The sequence below is a fragment of the Somniosus microcephalus genome, chromosome 13 (assembly GCF_052327205.1).
Source record: "Somniosus microcephalus isolate GS21.2 chromosome 13, FLI_Smic_1.0, whole genome shotgun sequence".
NCBI classification, from domain to species: domain Eukaryota; kingdom Metazoa; phylum Chordata; class Chondrichthyes; order Squaliformes; family Somniosidae; genus Somniosus; species Somniosus microcephalus.
Genome location: NC_140999.1, coordinates 182,709,701 through 182,732,418, shown reverse-complemented (window position 1 = coordinate 182,732,418; position 22,718 = coordinate 182,709,701). Strand labels below are relative to the sequence as shown.

At 44.4% G+C, this 22,718-nt stretch overlaps 1 protein-coding gene across 1 annotated transcript in view; it reads left to right on the top strand.

Annotated features, from left to right (window-relative positions):
* Positions 1-22,713, top strand: part of LOC147108850 (microtubule-associated protein 1 light chain 3 alpha) — a 38,228-nt gene extending 15,515 nt beyond the window's left edge. The window contains exon 4 of the mRNA XM_086005756.1: positions 21,691-22,713. Within this exon, the coding sequence (XP_085861882.1) occupies positions 21,691-21,853 (163 nt within the window). The 3' untranslated portion in view covers positions 21,854-22,713. The remainder of the gene's footprint in view (positions 1-21,690) is intronic.
* Positions 22,714-22,718: the final 5 nt, after the last annotated feature.

Genomic DNA, 22,718 nt, shown 5'->3' with positions numbered 1-22,718 from the left:
GGCCTTATCGAAAGCCTTCTGAAAGTCCAAATACACCACATCCGCTGGTTCTCCCTTATCTATTCTACCAGTTACATCCTCAAATAATTCCAGTAGATTTGTCGAGCACGATTTACCTTTTGTAAACCCATGTTGACTTTGTCCAATCCTGTCACTGTTTTCCAAGTGCTCTGCTATTACATCTTTTATAATGGACTCTAGCATTTTCCCCACTACTGATGTCAGGCTTACCGGTCTATAATTCCCTGTTTATCTCTACCACCTTTTTTGAATAGTGGGGTAATATTAGCTACCCTCCAATCCATGGGAACTGTTCCAGAGTCTATCGAGTTCTGGAAGATGACCAGCAATGCATCTACTATTTCTAGGGCCACTTCCTTAAGTACCCTAGAATGTAGATTATCAGGCCCTGGGGATTTATCGGCCTTCAATCCCATCAATTTCCCTAACACCATTTCCCTACAAATGCTGATTTCTTTCCCTCTCATTAGACCCTATATATATTAATGATTTAGACGAGGGAACTAGATGTAATATCTCCAAGCTTGCAGACGACACAAAGCTGGGTGGGTGTGTGTGCTGTGAGGAGGATGCCGAGAAACTCCAGTATGATTTGCACAGGTTGGGTGATTGGGCAGAAGCATGGCAGATGCAGTATAATGTGGATAAATGCGAGGTTATCCACTTTGGTGGCAAAAACAGGAAGGCAGATTATTATCTGAACGGCAATAGATTGGGAGAAGGGGATGTGCAACGAGACCTGGGTGTCCTTGTGCACCAGTCGCTGAAGATAAGCATGCAGGTGCAGCAGGCGGTTAAGAAGGCAAATGGTATGTTGGTCTTCATAGCGAGAGGGTTCGAGTACAAGAACAAGGATGTCTTGCTGCAGTTGTACAGGGCCTTGGTGAGACCACACCTTGAGTATTGTGTGCGGTTTTGGTCGCCTTATCTGAGGAAGGATGTTCTTGCCATGGAGGGAGTGCAGCGAAGATTCACCAGACTGATACCTGGGATGGCAGGAATGACGTATGAGGAGAGATTGGGTCGATTGGGCTTGTACTCGCTGGAGTTTAGAAGAATGAGAGGGGATCTCATTGAAACTTATAAAATTCTAACAGGACTGGACAGACTGGATGCAGGAAGGATGTTCCTGATGGCTGGGGAGTCCAGAACCATAGGTCACAGTCTAAGGATAAGGAGTAAGCCATTTAGGACTGAGATGAGGAGGAATTTCTTCACCCAGAGAGTGGTGAACCTGTGGAATTCTCTACCACAGAAGGCAGTGGAGGCCAATTCATTAAATATATTCAAGAAGGAGTTGGATATATTTCTTAAGGCTAAAGGGATCAAGGGATATGGGGAGAAGGCAGGGACAGGGTACTGAAATTAGATGATCAGCCATGATCTCATTGAATGGCGGAGCAGACTCGAGTGGCTGAATGGCCTACTCCTGCTCCTATCTTCTATCTATGTTTCTATGTGAATAGCTGGGGTCCTAAGCACTGATCCCTGCAGTACCCCACTAGTCACTGCCTGCTACTTGGAAAAAGACCTGTTTATTCCAACTCTTTGCTTCCTGTCTGCCAACCAGTTCTCTATCCAAGTCAGTACCTTACCCCCAATCCCATGTGCTTTAACTTTGCATGCAAATCTCTTACGCGGGACCTTGTCAAAAGCCTTCTGAAAGTCCAAATACACCACATCCACTGGTTCTCCCTTATCTATTCTACCAGTTACATCCTCAAATAATTCCAGTAGATTTGTCAAACATGATTTACCTTTTGTAAATCCATGTTGACTTTGTCCGATCCTGTCACTGTTTTCCAAGTGCTCTGCTATTACATCTTTTATAATGGACTCTAGCATTTTCCCCACTACCGATGTCAGGCTTACCGGTCTATAATTCCCCGTTTTCTCTCTACCACCCTTTTTGAACAGTGGGGTTACATTAGCTACCCTCCAATCCATGGGAACTGTTCCAGAGTCTATAGAATTTTGGAAGATGACCAGCAATGCATCTATTATTTCTAGGCCACTTCCTTAAGTACCCTGGGATGTAGATTATCAGGCCCTGGGGATTTATCGGCCTTCAATTCTGTCAAGTTCCCTAATACGATTTCCCTACAAATACTGATTTCATTCAGTTCCCCCCTCTCATTAGACCTTATTTTCCCTGACTGTCTGGGAGGTTATTTGTGTCCTTCTTTGTGAAGACAGAACCAAAGTATATATTTAATTGGTCTGCCATTTCTTTGTTCCCCATTATAAATTCCCCTGATTCTGACTGCAAGGGACCTATGCTTGACTTCACTAATCTTTTTCTCTTCACATATCTATAGAAGCTTTTACAGTCAGTTTTTATGTTCCCTGTAACCTTACTCTCATACTCTATTTTCCCCCTCTTAATTAATCCCTTTGTCCTCCTTTGCTGAATCCTACACTGCTCCCAATCCTTAGTTTTGCTGCTTTTTCTGGCCAATTTATATATCTGCTCCTTGGATCTTATGCTATCCCTAATTTCACTTGTTAGCCACGGTTGAGCCACCTTTCCTGTTCTATTTTTATGCCAGAGAGGGATGAATAAATTCTGTAGTCCATCCATGTGATCTTTAAATGTTTGCCATTCACCGTCAACCCTTTAAATAACGTTCCCCAATCCATCCTAGCTAACTCGCGCCTCATACCATCGTAGTTTCCTTTATTTAAATTCAGGACCCTAGTCTCTGAGTCAACTACTTCACTCTTCATCTTAATGAAGAATTCTATCATATTATGATTGCTCTTCCCCAAGGGACCTCTCACAACAAGATTCCTAATTAATCCTTTCTCATTACATAATACCCAGTCTAAGATGGCCTGATCTCTAGTTGGTTCCTTGACATATTGATCCAGGAAACCATCCCGTATACACTCTAGGAATTCCTCCTCCACAGTATTGTTACTAATTTGGTTAGCCCAATCTATATGTAGATTAAAGTCGCCCATGATAACTGCTGTGCCCTTATTGCACGCATCTCTAATTTCCTGATTAATGCCATCCCCAGCCTCACCACTACTGTTTGGGGGTCTGTATACAACTCCCACTAATGTTTTCTGCCCCTTGGTATTTCGCATCTCTACCCATACAGATTCCACATCATCCAAGCTAATATCCTTCCTTACTATTGTGTTAATCTCTTTAACCAGCAATGATACCCACCTCCTTTTTCTTTTTGCCTGTCCTTCCTGAATATTGAATACCTCAGGATGTTGAGTTCCCAGCCTTGGTCACCCTGGAGCCATGTCTCCGTAATCCCAATTATATCATATCCGTTTACATCTATCTGCGCAGCTAATTCATCCACCTTATTACGAATGCTCCTCGCTTTAATCCAAAGATTCACAATCCTCCCGAGTGAAGAAATTCCTCCTCATCCTAGCAGGTATACAGCAGCAGCCTGGGGCGAGTTCTTGTCCAATTGTAATTATACTTTCTTCCCTTGTTGAACAGATGCGCCGCACTTCTGCTTTTGGCCACCCCATGAGTACGCAGGTCGACTGGTAGTTTTCCATGTGAGGAATCCGGATTCCTATCACTCTTTGGCACAAGGGGTCAGCCGGGGCAATAGTAGAGTTGCTACAAGTGCCAGCAATGCCACTTAGAACAACGACTTGCATTTATATAGTGCCTTGAACATGGTAAAACGTCCTAAGGCTTCACAGGAGCGTTCTCGGACAAAAATTGACATTGAGCCAAAGAAGGAAACATTAGGACTGGCGACCAAAAGCTTGGAAGAGGTAGATTTTAAGGAGGGTCTTAAAGGAGGCGGGGATTCCAGAGCTTAGGGCTGAGTCAGCTGAAGGCACAGCTGCCAGTGGTGGAGCGAAGGAAGTCGGGGGGACATACAAGAGGCCAGATTTGGAGGAACGCAGAGTTCTCACAGGGTTGTAGGGCCGGAGGAGGCTGCGGTGATGGAAAGGGACATGGAGGTATTTGAACATTAATTTTAAATTTGAGGTCTTAGTGGACTGCAAGCCAATGTAGGTCAGCGAGCACATGGGTTTGGAAAGGGAAAAATAAGGCAGTGTTCCCACTACGGATTGCTGTATGCTGACCCTTGCCGGAAGGCACAAACAGGGGCCTGTTGAGGTAAGAGATCAGCCTCGGCCATACGCCTGCCACAACTTAACGATCAGCCAACGAGCCAGTGTTGCGGCCTGCACTTTTACCAGAAAGTGACTGCTGGCCGAGGATCTGTGTCCGAGCAAGAGAGTCAAGGCCTTGAGAAGAGGTGGAAGGGTCTGTTAGTCAGGCCATGCCCAGAACGCTCTAATTGGTGAGGTAGTGTTAGTGGATTTGTTGATACTGGCCAGTCACGATGGGAAATGTGCGACTCAGCCTTGGGTGGTTTCAGTGTCCAGCTGCCACCTAATGTTACCATCAACAGCCTTGATAACATTTCAGCCTCACTGAATATTGCTGGGAAAAGATATACGACTTTCAATGCAATCTGGTGGCTCAGACACGTCACAAACCACAAGAGCAATAGTAATCTGACCCTGAAGGTTATATTACGAACTTGCAGCACATGATTGAAGCCAGCTGTTATTTATAAAATCTGAGTAGCTCTCCCCTGGCATTGCTCATGGATCGCCCAGGAGTGTGCTGCCTGTTGTTTACCACAGTCCTGCGACAACCTAAGAGGGACCAGTTTGCCCGTCAATGTAAAGTAGCAGATTTACTGAAGCAATGAGTGACTCGATGTAAAAATTCTACATAAAGGAGGAATTCTAGCTCCTGTTGAAATGTGTGTGTGTGTGTGTCGTTTTATGGGAATAATAGTTCCAGAGGAGATGGATGAAAACCACAGTACCTAGAGTGCATTGCAACAGCCCACATTATACACCACCCAGCTACAACTAGGACCTTCAGTGGGTAGCACCCTCGCCTCAGAGTCAGAAGGCCCTGGGTTCGTCTCCCACTCCAGAGACTTGAGCACAAACCTAGGCTGGCACTGCTGAGGGAGCGCTGCACTGTCGGATGGTGCCATCTTTTGGATGAGACGTTAAACCGAGGCCCCGTCTTCTCTCTCGGGTGGGCGTAAAAGATCCCATGGCACTATTTTGGAGAAGAGCAGGGGAGTTCTCCCCAGTGTCCTGGCCAATATTTATCACTCCACCAACATCACTGAAACGGATTATCTGGTCATTATCAAATTGCTGTTTGTGGGAGCTTGCTGTGCGCAAATTGGCTGCCGCGTTTCCCACATTACAACAGTGACTGCACTTCAAAAAGTGCCTCATTGGCTGTAAAACGCTTTGTGGACGTCCTGAGGTCGTGAAAGGTGCTATATAAATGCAAGTCTGTCTTATCTTTCTGAGAGAGATGCATCGTGGGAGGTGTAGTTTTCACACTCTTTCCTGTGACTACAGTACCCAGAATCCACTGTGCTAACTCGTGCCACATGACAACCAGGCAGAATATTTACCAAGGTACAAGCAGTGGGGAAAATGAATTGGCAAAAATTAAATATTTCTCTTTTTTTTTAATGTTTTGCACAGTTGAAATGGAAGTTCTGAGCCAAAGGTGGTGTTTGCAATGGGAATTTTCCTTTTGTGTTGCTGAGGTGGACTGCTTTCTGTGCCAGGCTTGGAGGGAGATGCTAATAAGACGCTATGATGCTCAGATGTTGTGGCTGGAGTTGATCCAAATAAGCACATGTTGAAAGTGCTAGTCATTAGATACTTGTTGTTGACGGGAGCTACCTTCCTGGTGCAAGGAGCTTCACCAAGAACTGTAAACCCTTTGAGAAAGAGGGGCAGGAAAAAAAATGTGTAAATCAATGAGAAAACTTGGAAAAGTTTTGGGGAGGTAGGGAAGAATAAAGAAATAAATAAATATAACTTCCATTTTAAGTTAATACTGCAAATCCATTAGAATCAGGGAATGATAACAGCACAGAAGGAGACCATTCAGCCCATCGTGCCTCTGCTGGCTCTTTGGTAGAGCTATCCGATTAATCCCTTCAAGTATTTATCCAGTTCACTTTTGAAAGTTACTATTAAATCTGCTTCCACCACCCTTTCAGGCAGCGCGTTCCAGATCACAACTCGCTGCGTTTATATATTTTAAAAAAATTTCTGAAGGGGCACGCGAGCACTGAAATCTATTTTCTCGGAGGGTCTGGAGGTACGTTCCCCTCACCCTGCGCACTGCCAAAAAAAATTAGGTTTTTGCTAACTCGTGTTCTTGCATTTTTGTGAGCAGATTTTGTAGATAATACAAGTTGAGCGTCCAAAATCCGGAGATCCGGACTCGGACGATTGGTGGCAGGGTCGTCCGGAATCCGTAAAATGTTCAGGAATCCGGACACCCTGAGGGAGGCTTACCAAAAACCGGAAATATCGCAACCTGGGCCGAGGCATTTCCGGACTCTGCGCGTGTTTCTGATGTCCGAAGTCCGGAAATATCGCAACCTGGGCTCGGGCGTTTCCGACTTCGGATATCAGAAACACGTTCCGAAGTCCGGAAAAACCCGAAAACCGGCTCGGCCTCGGTCCCGAGTTTGCCGGATTCGGGACGCTCAACCTGTATAGGTGCTTTTTTAATAAAAATGAAAAAAGCAAATGGAAGACTGGGTTTAATAAAACTATGGAATACAAAAGGCGAGATGCGATGGTCGATTTGTATATCGGAGTGACTGCTGTCAACAACCGGAAGCCGCGCAGAAGCGGATAAATCTGTGGTGGTTTAAGTATGAATGTATAATAATATAGTCATATCACATGCCTGGAGCTATGGGTTGGTTTAACAACGTATAATAACAGCGCGGGTTGGTTTAAGTATTAATGCATGATATTTTCGCGGGGGGGAGGGTTGCGGAGATTTATTTGTACGGTGCGCAAGCTCCGTGTGAAGGGAAAATAGAAGAATTTTTTTTTTTTTTTAAAAAGAACATTAAAAAAAATGGATGTTTTGCAGTGGCACAGATTTTCTTTCCCTGACACGGCTCTGTTCGACGGTAACGATCTCTTTTCACCCCCCCCCCCCCCCCACCTTCCCCTCTCCGGAAGTGTTTTCTTTGTAATGGCGACAATATTTTCTTTTCAGTTAGCGAACGACCGGATAAACCGCAAAACTGCGCGCAACTACTTCAACTTGGTTGGCCGCAGTCACGTCCTTTTTTATATAACCTTAGTATGAAGTACTAAACACGAGTTGTGGGCTCCACACTGTATAGGAGGGACGTTGAGGCAATAGAGAGGGTACGGCACAGATCCACTCGGATGCCGCCTGGTATGAGGAAATACAAATTAGGAAAAGACTTGGGGTCTGTCTTCCTTTTTAAATTGGATAAGTACCTGAAGGGAAAAAAATTAGCAGGGCTACGGGGAAAGGGCGGGGGAGCGGGACTAGCTGAAGTGCTCCTGCAGAGAGCTGGCACGGGCTGAATGGCCTCCTTCTGTGCTGTAACCATTCTATGAAAACGGAGGAGACTGCGGGATGATTTGAGAGAGAAGGTTAAAATTATGAAGGAATGGGATGGGGGTGGGGTGGGGCGGGGGATAGCGGTGGTTGGGGAAGTCTAGAACAAGGGGATTAGGACAGAACAGCAGGGGAAACCTTTTTTGCGCAGAGGGTTGTGAGGCTGTGGGATGCACTACTGGAGTTAGTGACTGGAGCAGCGAACTTTAATGTCAACCTTTAAAGATTGGTTAGATAGGTTTGAAAGAAAGGAGGAATAAAGTGATATGGGAGCAGGACTACTGCTCGTGTGGATTATCAACATTAACACAGACTGGTTAGGCCGAACAGCCTGTTTCCGTGTTATAATTTCTACATGATTCTGTGTAAATATTTTTAGCCAAAAGATGCAGTGATTAATTACCACAAGCATCTTCATTCGTGTCTATCCAATATTCTATTCCAATCTTTCATTACAATGACCAGTTTACTTTACTGCTGAATGTAACGGTTACTGTACGAGGAGGGATTCAATAGCTTAATTTTTTTATTAAAAAATTCACGTTTTAGATCTTTTGTATTTCAGAACTATCCTCTATTAATTCTCCAAAACCAAATTGTATAGGGAAAATGATTTTGTTGAAAATTTTTCCTGTCAATTCATATTTTTAAAAAAAGCCTTTGTATTAAGTTGCTACAAAGTATAGTGATCATTACTAATATGCTTTTTAAAAATTAGAAGCAGTTTTTATGACAAATATTTAATTTTCTCCCTCACAAAGATGTGCAAGAAAAAAACCTTCTGTACTTGATATTTTGGGCATCGTGCAGGTTGATCTCCCCTCAGATAGCTACTTAGTCACTCGCCTGCATTTAACTTTCTTTTATTAGAAGGTTGTGGGTTCACAGTCCCACTCCAGGGACTTGAGCCCATAATCTAGGCTGACGCTCCCGTTCAGCGCTGAGGGAGTGCTGCACTGTCGGAGGCGCCGTCTTTCGGATGAGACGTTAAACCGAGGCCCCGTCTGCTCTCTCGGGTGGACGTAAAAGATCCCATGGCACTATTTTGAAGAAGAGCAGGGGAGTTCTCCCCGGTATCCTGGCCATTTTTATCCCTCAACCAACATAACAAAAAACGATTATCTGGTCATTATCACATTGCTGTTTGTGGGAGCTTGCTATGCGCAAATTGGCTGCCGCGTTTCCTACATTCCAACAGTGACTCTATTTCAACAAGTACTTCATTGGCTGTGAAGCGGCTTTGGGACATCCGGTGGGCGCGACGGGTGCTGTATAAATGCAAGTCTTTCTATATTAACTGAGAAACCTACGCTTTAATAATGTTAATGAACGTGACTATAAGGTTAGAGCTGCTTTCCTGTTCATAAGGGAGAACGAAATGCTACCATTTTCCAAACTGTTCTGTACAGTAACAGTTAAATCCATCAGTAAAATAAGCCAAGGATTGTAACCAGAGAATGGGATATAGTGTCAGAGAGACATGCATGAAGATATTTGTGATCATTAATAGCTGAACATTTCGGCTAAAAATAATGGCTTGAACTGCTACACACATCAAATATTAAAACATAGAAAGATAGGAGCAGGAGTAGGCCATTGGGCCCCTCGAGCCTGCTCCGCCATTCAATGAGATCATGGCTGATCATCCAAATTCAGTACCCTGTCCCTGCTTTCTCCACATATCCCTTGATCCCTTTAGCCTTAAGAAATATATCTAACTCCTTCTTGAATATATTTAATGAATTGGCCTCTACTGCCTTCTGTGGTAGAGAATTACACAGGTTCTCCACACTCTGGGTGAAGAAATTCCTCCTCATCTCTGTCCTAAATGGCTTACCCCGTATCTTTAGACTGTGACCCCTGGTTCTGGACTCCCCCGCCATCGGGAACATCCTTCCTGCATCTAGTCTGTCTAGTCCTGTTAGAGTTTTGTAAGTTTCAATGAGATCCCCCCTCATTCTTCTAAACTCCAGCGAGTATAAGCCCAATCGACCCAATCTCTCCTCATACGTCACTCCTGCCATCCCAGGTATCAGCCTGGTGAATCTTCGCTGCACTCCCTCCATGACAAGAACATCCTTCCTCAGATAAGGCGACCAAAACTGCACACACTACTCAAGGTGTGGTCTCACCAAGGCCCTGTACAACTGCAGCAAGACATCCTTGTTCCTGTTCTCAAACCCCCTCGCTACGAAGGCCAACATACTATTTGCCGCCTTAACCGCCTGCTGCACCTGCATGCTTACCTTCATCGACTGGTGCACAAGGACACCCAGGTCTCGTTGCACTTCCCCTTCTCCCAATCTATTGCCATTCAGATAATAATCTGCCTTCCTGTTTTTGCCACCAAAGTGGATAACCTCGCATTTATCCACGTTATATTGCATCTGCCATGCTTCTGCCCAATCACCCAACCTGTCCAAATCATACTGGAGTTTCTCGGTATCCTCCTCACAGCACACACGCCCACCCAGCTTTGTGTCGTCTGCAAACTTGGAGATATTACATCTAGTTCCCTCGTTATATCATTAATATATATTGTGAATAGCTGGGGTCCAAGGACCGATCCCTGCGGTACCCCACTAGTCACTACCTGCTACTCGGAAAAAGACCCGTTTATTCCAACTCTTTGCTTTCTGTCTGCCAACCTGTTCTCTATCCAAGTCAACACCTTGCCCCCCAATCCCATGTGCCTTAACTTTACACGTGAATCTCTTATGCGGGACCTTATCGAAAGCCTTTTGAAAGTCCAAATACACCACATCCACTGGTTCTCCCTTATCTATTTTATCAGTTACATCCTCAAAAAAATTCCAGTAGATTAGTCAAGCATGATTTACCTTTTGTAAATCCATGTTGACTTTGTCCGATCCTGTCCCTGTTTTCCAAGTGCTCTGCTATTACATCTTTTATAATGGACTCTAGCATTTTCCCCACTACCGATTGTCGGGCTTACCGGTCTGTAATTCCCCGTTTTCTCTCTCCCACCTTTTTTGAATAGAGGGGTTACATTAGCTACCCTCCAATCCATGGGTACTGTTCCAGATTCTATCGAATGTTGGAAGATGACCAGCAATGCATCTACTATTTCTAGGGCCACTTCCTTAAGTACCCTAGGATGTAGATTATCAGGCCCTGGTGATTTATCGGCCTTAAATCCCATCAATTTCCCTAACACCATTTCCCTACAAATACTGATTTCTTTCAGTTCCTCCCTTTCATCAGACTCTGTTTCCTGACATCTCTGGGAGGTTATTTGTGAAGACGGAACCAAAATATGTAATTAATTGGTAGGCCATTTCTTTGTTCCCCATTATAAATTCCCCTGATTCTGACTGTAAGGGACCTACGCTTGACTTCACCAATCTTTTTCTCTTCACATATCTATAAAAGCTTTTACAGTCAGTTTTTATGTTCCCTGCAAGCTTACTCTCATACTCAGTTTTCCCCTTAATTAATCCCTTTGTCCTCTTTTGTTGAATCCTAAACTGCTCCCAATCCTCAGTTAATCCATGCGGCCTTTGAATGTTTGCCATTGCATATCCACCGTCAACCCTTTGAGTGACATTCCCCAATCCAGCCTACCCAACTCGCGCCTCATACCATCGTAGTTTTCTTTATTTAAATTCAGGACCCTAGTCTCTGAATCAACTACTTCACTCCATCTTAATGAAGAATTCTCCATCTTAATGAAGAATTCTATCATATTATGATTGCTCCGACCCAAGGGGCCTCGTACAACAAGATTGCTAATTAATCCTTTCTCATTACATAAGACCCAGTCTAAGATGGACTGATTTCTAGTTGGTTCCTCGACATATTGGTCCAGGAAACCATCCTGTATACACTCCAGGAATTCCTCCTCTATTGTTACTAATTTGGTTAGTCCAATCTATATGTAGATTAAAGTCACCCATGATAACTGCTGTGCCCTTATTGCACGCTTCTCTAAGTTCCCTTTTAATGCCATCCCCAACCTCCGCATTACTGTTTGGAAGTCTATATACCACTCTCTCTAACGTTTTCTGACCCTTGGTATTTCTCAGTTCTACCCATACAGATTCCACATCATCAGACCTAATATCCTTCCTTACAATTGTGTTAATCCCCTCTTTTTAACCAGCAATGCTACCCCACCTCCTTTTCGCCTATCTTTCCTGAATATTGAATACCCCTGGATGTTGAGTTCCCAGCCTTGGCCACCCTGGAGCCATGTTTCCGTAATCCCAATCAAATCATATTCGTTTACCTCTATTTGCGCAGCTAATTCATCACCGTTTTTATGAATGCTCCTCGCATTAAGACACAAAGCCTTCAGGGTTTTTTTTTAACGCTCTTAGACCTTTTAGAATGATTATTTACTGTGGCATGTTTGATTTAAACCGTTGATTTCTCTGACTGCCACTTTTGTTTTTATCCTTCCTATCTTTTGCTTTTATCCTTGTTTCCCTTTTCTCTGTCTCCCTGCTCAGGTTCCCAACCCCCTGCCATTTTAGTTTAAACCCTCCCCCAGAGCACTAGCAAACACCCCCCCCCCCCCCCCCCAGGACATCAGTCCCAGCCCTGCCCAAGTGCAAACCGTCTGGTTTGTACTGGTCCCACCTCCCCCAGAACCGGTTCCAATGTACCAGGAATTTGAATCCCTCCCCCTTGCACCATTCATCTAGCCACGTATTCATCTGAAATATTCTTCTATTTCTACTCTGACTAGCACGTGGCACTGGTAGCAATCCTGAGATTACTACCTTTTGAGGTCCTATTTTTAAATTTACCTCCTAACTCCCTGTATTCAGCTTTTAGGACCTCATCCCATTTTTTACCTATATCGTTGGTACCTATATGCACCACGACAACTGGCTGTTCACCCTCCCCTTCCAAAATGTTCTGCAGCCGCTCTGAGACATCCTTGACCTTTGCACCAGGGAGGCAACACACCATCCTGGAGTCTCGTTTGCGGCTGCAGAAACGCCTATCTATTCCCCTTACAATAGAATCCCCTATTACTATAGCTCTACCCTTCTCTTTCCTCCCGTTCTGTGCAGCAGAACCACCCTTGGTGCCAGGAAGTTGGCTGCTGCTGCTTTCCCCTGATAAGCCATCCCCCTCAACAGTATTCAAAGTGGTATATCTGTTTGAGGGGGATGTCCACAGGGGACTCCTGCCTGCGCCTACTACTCTGCCTGTTGGTCACCCATTCCCTTTCTGCCTGTGCAACCTTTACCTGCGGTGTGACCAACTGATTAAACGTGATATCCACAATGTCCTCCGCATCAAGAATGGTCCAGTATGTATCCAATCGTAGCTCCAGCGCCGCAATGTGGTCTGCCAGTAGCTGCAGCTGGACACACTTCCTGCACACATGGTCGTCAGGGACGCGGGAAGTATCCCTGAGTTCCCAGATAGCTCAGAAGGAGCATACCACGGGGCCGAGCTCTCCTGCCATGACTTACCCTTTAATTAATTCAAATTAAATTAAATTAAATCAATTCCACCAATTACACTACAGTTAAATTATATACTTAAGGGCCCCGGTTTACCAACAGTCCCCGCTACACCACAGAGAGCTTATAGAAACTATAAACCACAGAGTTTAAGTTTAAAAGTGAGAAATACTCACCAACCAATCACTTACCTGCTTTCTGGTGACGTCACACTTCGATTACTTTTTACTTCTCTCCCTCCCTCTGAGCTTGGAGCTCTGAGATTGGTAAGCCTACCTGAGCCTCACCGCTGCTTTTAACACCGCCGCTGCCGCCTCGCTCCTTGCAGGTCCGCCGCCGCGTTTAAAAAAAAAAAAAAAAAAAAAAAAATATCTGCTCTGATGCCAGAAAATGCACCAAATAAATTGTTAAGAAACAACAGAAAATGCTGGAAATACTCAGCAGGCCAGGCAGCATCCGTGGAGAGAGAAACAGGGTTAACGTTTCAGATGAAAGGTCCCAGACCTGAAACGTTAACCCTGTTTCTCTCTCCACGGATGCTGCCTGGCCTGCTGAGTATTTCCAGCATTTTCTGTTGTTTCAGATTTCCAGCATCTGCAGTATTTTGCTATTATAAAGTGTTAAGAAGTCTGTGCCCTGCAATGATGTGGCTTGTCTGTTGGGCCAAGGGCAACACATTAACATTGCAGAAGCAAAATCCTAAGACAAAACCAAAATGCCACAATTATTTGTTTAAAATCAACGGTAGATGATCTGGCATGACTGCCTACTCAGCAGAAATGCTGGTGCAGACTGGCAGAGCTCGAGATAGATAGAGAGAGAGAGAGGCTCTGCTATCTTCCTAAGGCAGTGTTAACGAGAAGAAACGGCACCATATCTGGACCTAAAAAGGATAGAACAGGGTACTTTCCAAATGTTGAAAAGCTAAAAACAATGGAGGTCCAAAGAGACTTGGGGATTCAGGTACATAGATCATTAAAATGTCAGAGGTGCAGAAAATAATCAAAAGAGCTAATGGAATGCTGGCCTTTATATCTAGAGGACTAGAATACAAGAGGGTAGAAGTTATGCTGCAGCTATACAAAGCCCTGGTTAGACCACACCTGGAGCACTCTGAGCAGTTCTGGGCACCACACCTTAGGAAGGATATATTGGTCTTGGAGGGAGTGCAGCGTAGGTTTACCAGAATGATACCCGGACTCCAAGGGTTAAATTACAAGGAGAGATTACACAAATTAGGATTGTACAGGTAGACTATCCTTTATCCGAAAACCTCGGGACCAGCCGAGTTTCGGATAAAGGAGAATTTCGGATTTCGGAAGGTGGGTCGGCGGGGGGTCGTGCACACGACTTACGCTGACGCTCAGCGTCAGTGGGTCGGGGCCGGCGGGGTACGCGGGGGGGTCGGCGGTTGTCGGGGCCGGGGGGGTCGGCGGTTGTCGGGGCTGGCGGGGTCGGCGGTTGTCGGGGCCGGCGGGGTCCGCGGGGGGGGGTCGGCGGGGGGTCGTGCGCACGACTTACCCTTTATCCGAACTTCCGCAACCGGAACCCTCTAAAAACCGAAGGTTTTTTCGTTCAGCGTAAGTCGTAAGCATGACTTACGCTGAACGAAAAAACCTTCGGTTTTTAGAGGGTTTCGGTTTTCGGAAGTCCGGATAAAGGGTAGTCTACCTGTATTTCCTAGAATTTAGAAGGTTAAGGGTTGATCTGATGGAAGTTTTCAGGATATTAAGGGGAACAGATAGGGTAGATAGAGAGAAACTATTTCCGCTGGTTGGGGATTCTAGGACTGGGGGCATAGTCTAAAAATTAAGGGATATGGGCCAAAGGGATATGGAGTTAGATCACACATCAGCCATGACCTCATTGAATGGTGGAACAGGTTCGAGGGGCTGAATGGCCTACTCCTGTTCCTATATGGTATCCAATGAAGTAGAGCGGCAAGGAAATCTGGACTATTTCCGCTCACTTTGTTTTTTGCTCAGTTCTGTTTGTAAGCGCGCTCACTTTTTTTTGAGTCAGCAGGTTTGGGATCCTGTGTCAAAACCAAGGCCCTGAACTCAGATTGTGGGGTACTAAGATATCAAAGTTTAACATGTTCATCCAAAATTCTTCTCTCTAATATTGTGTACATTATAGCTTTGTACAGCAGTCACAAATATTTGTTATTTTCTGCTTACTTGAGTAGTTTGGCTTGACCGCTACTGTGAAATCTACAGTGTGTCACTGCTAAGGTTCTTGTATTCTTTATAGAATTAAGCTTGGCAGTTAAAGCCTAAGTTGCAGTCTAGTGAAGTGTTATTCCGCTGCCTTTTGCAGTCTGAGGACCAACATGAGATTTAATAAAACCAATAAGATGAAATAAAGTGACCGTCTTCTGTCATCAGATGCTAAACTGAGGCCCCGTCTGCTCTCTCAGGTGGACGTAAAAGATCCCATGACACTATTCCGAAGAAGAGCAGAGGGAGTTGTCCCCGGTGTGCTGGCCAATATTTATCCCTCAACCAACATCACTAAAAACAGATTATCCGGTCATTATCACATTGTGGGATCTTGCTGTGCGCAAATTGTCTGCTGCGTTTCCCACATCACAACAGTGACTGCACTTTGAAAGTAATTCATTGGCTGTAAAGGGCTTTGGGATGTCCTGAAGTTGCGAAAGGCGCCGTATAAATGCAAGCTCTTTTTTTCAGTTTGGCCCCTGGGCACGCCACGCGTATATCTAAGTATCTCTGGCGCAGTTACCTCCTTCTGGGCTGTACCATTCTATGATTCTAGAGTAAAAAAAGTGCTACCTTCCCCAACTCAAAGGTGGATCTTCAGGCAAGCATGTTAAGCTTATGCTGGCATCCCATGGTGTAATTTAAGGGCTCAGGGCTTGAGCACACAAATTAGACTTGACACTTCACTGTTGCATTGCCAAAGGTCATGGTTTTCCAATGAGGCATGGGAATCTTTAACATGTGTCCCAGACCACCATCTATCATGTTATGGTGATCCAGGTGGCTATCAAAGGCTCCATGACACTATTTAAGAAAGAGGAAGGAGTTCTCCCAGTGCCGTGGCCAACAATATCTCCCTCAATAACCAACTGGTAAAAAACAGTTGCTTATTCCTCTCGTAGCTTTTTTTGGTGGGATTTTGCATTGTACAAAAAAGGTGGTGTTTGCCAACATAATAGTTACTTTATTTTGCAAAGTAATTCGTCCAGTGTCAAGAACTCTGACATTTCTGAACTCCACATTCAGGAAAGATAGGCAAAAAGGAAAAGGAGGTGGGGTAGCATTGCTGGGTAAAGAAGGGATTAACACAATTGTAAGGAAAGATATTGGCTCTGATGATGTGGAATCTGTATGGGTAGAACTGAGAAATACCAAGGGGCAGAAAACGTTAGTGGGAGTGGTGTATAGACCCCCAAACAGTAATGCAGAGGCTGGGGATGGCATTAAAAGGGAAATTAGAGAAGCGTGCAATAAGGGCACAGCAGTCATCCTGGGTGACTTTAATCTACATATAGATTGGGCTAACCAAATTAGTAACAATACTGTGGAGAAGGAATTCCTGGAGTGTATACGGTATGGTTTCCTGGACCAATATGTCGAGGAACCAACTAGGGATCAGGCCATCTTAGACTGGGTATTATGCAATGAGAAAGGATTAATTAGCAATCTTGTTGTGCGAGGCCCCTTGGGTCGGAGCGATCATAATATGATAGAATTCTTCATTAAGATGAAGAGTGAAGTAGTTGACTCGGAGACTAAGGTCCTCAATTTAAATAAAGGGAACTATGATGGTATGAGACGCAAGTTGGGTAGGATTGATTGGGTAATGTCACTCAAAGGGTTGACGGTGGATAGGCAATGGAAAACATTCAAAGACCGCATGGATGAACTACAGAATTTGTTCATCCCTGTCTGGCATAAAAATAAAACAAAAAAGGTGACTCAACTGTGGCTAACAAGGGAAATTAGGGATAACATAAGATCCAAAGAGAGGACATATAAATTGGCCAAAAAAAGCAGCAAACCTGAGGATTGGGAGCAGTTTAGGATTCAGCAAAGGAGGACCAAGGGATTAATTAAGAAAGGGAAAATAGAATATGAAAGTAAGCTGGCAGGGAACATAAAAACTGACTGTAAAAGCTTTTATAGATATGTGAAGAGAAAAAGATTGGTGAAGTCAAGCATAGGTCCCTTACAGTCAGAATCAGGGGAATTTATAATGGGGAACAACGAAATGGCAGACCAATTATAAATACATACTTTGTTTCTGCCTTCACAAAGGAGGACACAAATAACCTCCCAGAGATGTCGGGGAACATAGGGACTAATGAGAGGGAGGAACTGAAAGAAATCAGTATTTGTAGGGAAATGGTGTTGGGGAAGTTGACTGGATTGAAGGCTGATAAATCCCCAGGGCCTGATAATCTACATCCTAGGGTACTTAAGGAAGTGGCCCTGGAGATAGTAGATGCATTGCTGGTCATCTTCCAGAACTCGATAGACTCTGGAACAGTACCCATGGATTGGAGGGTAGCTAATGTTACCCCACTATTCAAAAAAGGTGGTAGAGAAAAGTGGGGAATTATAGACTGGTAAGCCTGACATCGGTGGTGGGGAAAATGCTAGAGTCCATTATAAAAGATGTAATAGCAGAGCACTTGGAAAGCAGTGACAGGATCGGACAAAGTCAACATGGATTTACAAAAGGTAAATTGTGCTTGACTAATCTACTGGAATTTTTTGAGGATGTAACTGGTAAAATAGATAAGGGAGAACCAGTGGATGTGGTGTATTTGGACTTTCAGAAGGCTTTCGATAAGGTCCCGCATAAGAGATTAGCGTGCAAAATTAAGGCACATGGGATTGGGGGCAAGGTATTGACTTGGATAGAGAACTGGTTGGCAGATAGAAAGCAAAGAATTGGAATAAACGGGTCGTTTTCCGAGTGGCAGGCAGTGACTAGTAGGGTACCGCAGGGATCGGTCCTAGGACCCCAGTTGTTCATGATATATATTAATGATCTGGACGAGGGAATTGGATGTAATATCTCCAAATTTGCAGACAACACAAAGCTGGGTGGGAGGGTGTGCTGTGAGGAGGATGTCGTGAAACTCCAGTACGATTTGGACAGGTTGGGTGATTGGGCAGAAACATGGCAAATGCACTATAATGTGGATAAATGTGAGGTTATCCACTTTGGTGGCAAAAACAGGAAGGCAGATTATTATTTGAATGGCAATAGATTGGGAGAAGGGGAAGTGCAAAGAGACCTGGGTGTTCTTGTGCACCAGTCGCTGAAGGTAAGCATGCAGGTGCAGCAGGCGGTTAAGAAGGCAAATGGTATGTTGGCCTTTGTAGCGAGAGGATTCGAGTACAGGAACAAGGATGTCTTGCTGCAGTTGTGCAGGACCTTGGTGAGACCGCACCTTGAGTATTGTGTGCAGTTTTGGTCGCCTTATCTGAGGAAGGATGTTCTTGCCATGGAAGGAGTGCAGCGAAGATTCACCAGGCTGATACCTGGGATGGCAGGAATGACGTATGAGGAGAGATTGGGTCGATTGGGCTTATACTCACTGGAGTTTAGAAGATTGAGAGGGGATCTCATCGAAACCTATAAAATTCTGTCAGGCCTGGACAGACTAGATGCAGGAAGGATGTTTCTGATGGCCGGGGAGTCCAGAACCAGGGGTCATAGTCTAAGGATAAGGGGTAAGCCATTTAGGACTGAAATGAGGAGGAATTTCTTCACCGAGAGTGGTGAACCTGTGTAATTCTCTGCCACAGAGGGCGGTGGAGGCCAGTTCATTAAATATATTCAAGAAGGAGTTGGATATATTTCTTAAGGCTAAAGGGATCAAGGGATATGCGGAGAAGGCAGGGACAGGGTACTGAATTTGGATGATCAGCCATGATCTCATTGAATGGCGGAGCAGGCTCGAGGGGCCGAATGGCCTACTCCTGCTCCTATCTTCTATTTTTCTTCTATTTATTTTTTTCTGACCGATGTAATGAAGTGCTAAATAAATATAAATATTTTAATTTTGCTCTCTTGCTTATTAGTTCCCCACTGCGTACCTTTCATTCCTTATCAGCGAGGTAACTGGTGTTGAGCAGGAGAGGCCCAGCTTCATTGAGGGCTGATGAATAGCAATGGTTTCCACTGGGCCCTAGTAACCTTAAGAGAAGTTATGCTAAACCTGTATAGAACCTTGGTGAGACACAGTGAATGTTTTCACTTGTGGGGAAGAGTCAAGCTAGAGGCCATCAATATAAGATAGTCACCAAAAAATCAATTCGGGAGTTCAGAAGGAGCTTCTTTACCCGGAGAGTGTGGTGAGAATGTGAAACTCGCTACCACAGGGAGTGGTTGAGGCGAATTGTATAGATGCATTTAAGGGGAGGCTAGACAAACATATGAGGGAGAAGGGAACAGAGGGTTATGCTGATAGATTTTAGATGAGGAAAGACGGGAGGAGGCTCGAGTGGAGCATAAACGACGGCATGGACTGGTTGGGCCGAATGGCCTGTTTCTGTGCTGCATATCCTATGTAACCTTCTGTCATTTTAAATCCACTTTCCCCAATATTATTTTTCACACAAACAAAAGAAAATCTCGAACAGAAATGGCGAGATTATATTACACACTCTTGCAGAAATAAATATCTAACAGTAATCAACATCTGCTGCTTTTGGCTTAACCAACAATAAAAGATCCTGAATATCAGTTTCTGGTCTTTCTAGTGTGACTACCAGTGAACACAGCAACCATTTATATATACCTTAAACTGAGGCGCCGCCTGCCCCCACGGGTGGACGTAAAAGATCCCATCGCACTATTTCGATGAAGAGCAGGGGAGTTCTCGCCGGTCAATGCTTATCCCTCAATCAACATCACAGATTATCTGGTCATTATCACATTGCTGTTTGTGGGAGCTTGCTGTGCACAAATTGGCTGCCGCATTTCCTACATTACAACAGTGACTACACTTTAAAAACATTTAATTGGCTGTAAAACGCTTTGGGACGTCCTGAGATTGTGAAAAGCGCTGTATATGTTTTTCTTTTTTTATATATATATATATATATATATATATATAATATATATTATATAAAATAATTTACTACTAAAAATATAACAGGTACAGTAGCATAGTGGTTATGTTACGGGACTAGTAATCCAGAGGCCTGGACTAATGATCCAGAGACACGAGTTCAAATCCCACCATGGCAGCGGGGGAATTTAAATTCAGTTAATTAAATAAATCTGGAATAAAAAAGCTAGTATCAGTAATGGTGACCATGAAACTACGAGATTGTCATAAAAATCCATCTGGTTCACTAATGCCCTTTAGGGAAGGAAATCTGCCGCCCTTACCCAGTCTGGCCGATATGTGACTCCAGACCCACAGCAATGTGGTTGACTGCCCTCTGAAATGGCCCAGCAAGCCACTCATTTGTATAACACCGCTTTCTCAAGGGCAATTAGGGATGGGCAATAAATGCTGGCCTTGCCAGCGGCGCCCACATCCCGTGAATGAATTTTTTAAAAATCATGAATATTTTCCCGTTAAAATTCATAATGTTAGCATTAATTTTAATGCTGAGGAATTGAACACTTTTCTATTTCAGCATCCAGCACTTACAAGTGAATGTTAGCACAGCGAGGTGCAGAGTAATGCCGTCGCTGTAATGGGCTTGAGCCCCAAGCTCCCAACGAGCGCCCCGACTGCAACAGTGTGGACTTTCCATTTCCCGCACCAGCCATCTTCGTGAGCGTTGAGTCAAATTGGCAACTCTGTGTCAAACTAAGGGCCGTTTTTATGCTGTGGGTCCACAGGTTGAGGCGGGCCGATTGCACTTCACGTAGACCTAGGGTTGCCAACCCTCCAGGATTGCCCTGGAGTCTCCAGGAATTGAAGATTAATCTCCGGGACACACTGCTCCGAGCAACACCGGGGGAGAAAAATACGAGGGGCATTTAAAATTTAAAAAAAAAAAAAAAAAATTCATTTTCTTCAAACCTGTTCCTTTTCATTAGTTTAAAAAAAAACTGCAGATGAGGTGGGGGGTGGTGGTGGAAAGGCTGTTTGACATGGGTGGAGTGGGAGGTCATGTGCTGAAACCGCCAGGAATATGGCTAAGCAGAGTTGGCAACCATACCCTGCGTAGGCACTTTATATTGAACAGTGAGGAAAATCTTTAATTCCATCAGTCTGGTTGGATTCGAATCCAGGTCCCTGAAGTAAAAGAAGTTGCTTATTTACTGTGTCAGTGTCTCCCCCCCACCCCCAGCCCCCCCCCCGGCTCCAACCGAATTTGCCAGGGTTACCAGCCAAAGAGAAGGCTGAAGGGTGACCTAATAGAGGTCTTTCAAATTCTGAAAGGCTTTGATAGAGTAGACAGAGAGAGAATGTTTCCACTTGTGGGGAGGAACATAACCAGAGGCCATCAATATAAGATAGTCACCAAGAAATCCAATAGGGAACTCGGAAGAAACTTCTTTACCCAGAGAGCGGTGAGAATGTGGAACTCGCTACCACAGGGAGTGGTTGAAGCGAATAGTATAGATGCATTTAAGGGGAGGCTGGACAAGCATATGAGGGAGAAGGGAATAGAGGGTTATGCTGATAAATTTAGATGAGGAAAGACTGGAGGAGGCTTGAGTGGAGCATAAATGCTGGCATGGACTGGTTGGGCCGAATGGCCTGATTCTGTGCTGTATATCCTATGTAATTTTTTTAAAACGTGTCCCCGAGATTAATAGCTGCCTCTCCTTCTACAGGCGCAGACTTCAGTTGAACCCAAACCAAGCCTTCTTCCTGCTGGTCAACCAACGGAGCATGGTCAGCGTCTCGACCTCCATCTCGGAGATCTACGAGCAGGAGAAGGATGAAGATGGCTTCCTCTACATGGTTTACGCCTCTCAAGAAACCTTTGGGTGCTGAAGGCGGCGGCGGCGGCGGCGGCAGCAGCAGCACTGCAGTGAAGATCCCTGCACTTCATTAACTGGTCAAGGCAGAGAGAAGAGAGAATTTCACTGTTTTTAAAAAACAAAACAAAAAAAAACCAAAACACCAGGATTCCTATCCTGCATTCTGTCACTCGCACGTTACTACGAACGCATAGTGTACCGGGGTCATGTAAAACATTGAACAATAGCCTTCTCTCACTTGTATCTATATGATTGGCAATTGTTTATTTGCTAGTTATTGGTCTTTTTTTTCCCCTCGTGTTTTTTTTAATTAAAAAAAATGTGATTAATGCATGGTCCACCTGCCGAAACAATGAGGAGTTTCAAGGCCTTACGATGGCTGATATTGAGTTATGCAGATGGCCTTGTTTGGAGAGGGTGAGATATATATTATAATATATAAATATATATAAAGTACCAATGACTTTAAAATTGATTTTAAGTGCATATCGAATATTGGTGCTACAAGGCGTAGGTGGGGAGGGGGAGGGGCGGGGAGGGAAGTGGATGGGGGAAAAAAGCAACTTTGGACTGTGCATAATGCTCTTTCCTGGTTTTCATGATCGGCTATTTTACGTAGAATTTGCTTTCAATGCACTTTATAAACAGCACGGGTGTTTAGGAAAACCCAAGTACTGTCACATTGTAGCATATACAGAAGTAGATTTTTAATTAATGTAGGTGGTCAGTTCCTGTTTTTTGTGATACTATTATAATTCTTTATATTATTTGTGTGTTGCTTTCCGATTGCGTTGGATATTATTTTGTTTTTAGTCGTGCGTTATGTGTAGTTACGGCGCCTGTTAATGTGTGATAAAAAGGGAATGGCATTCACGGAA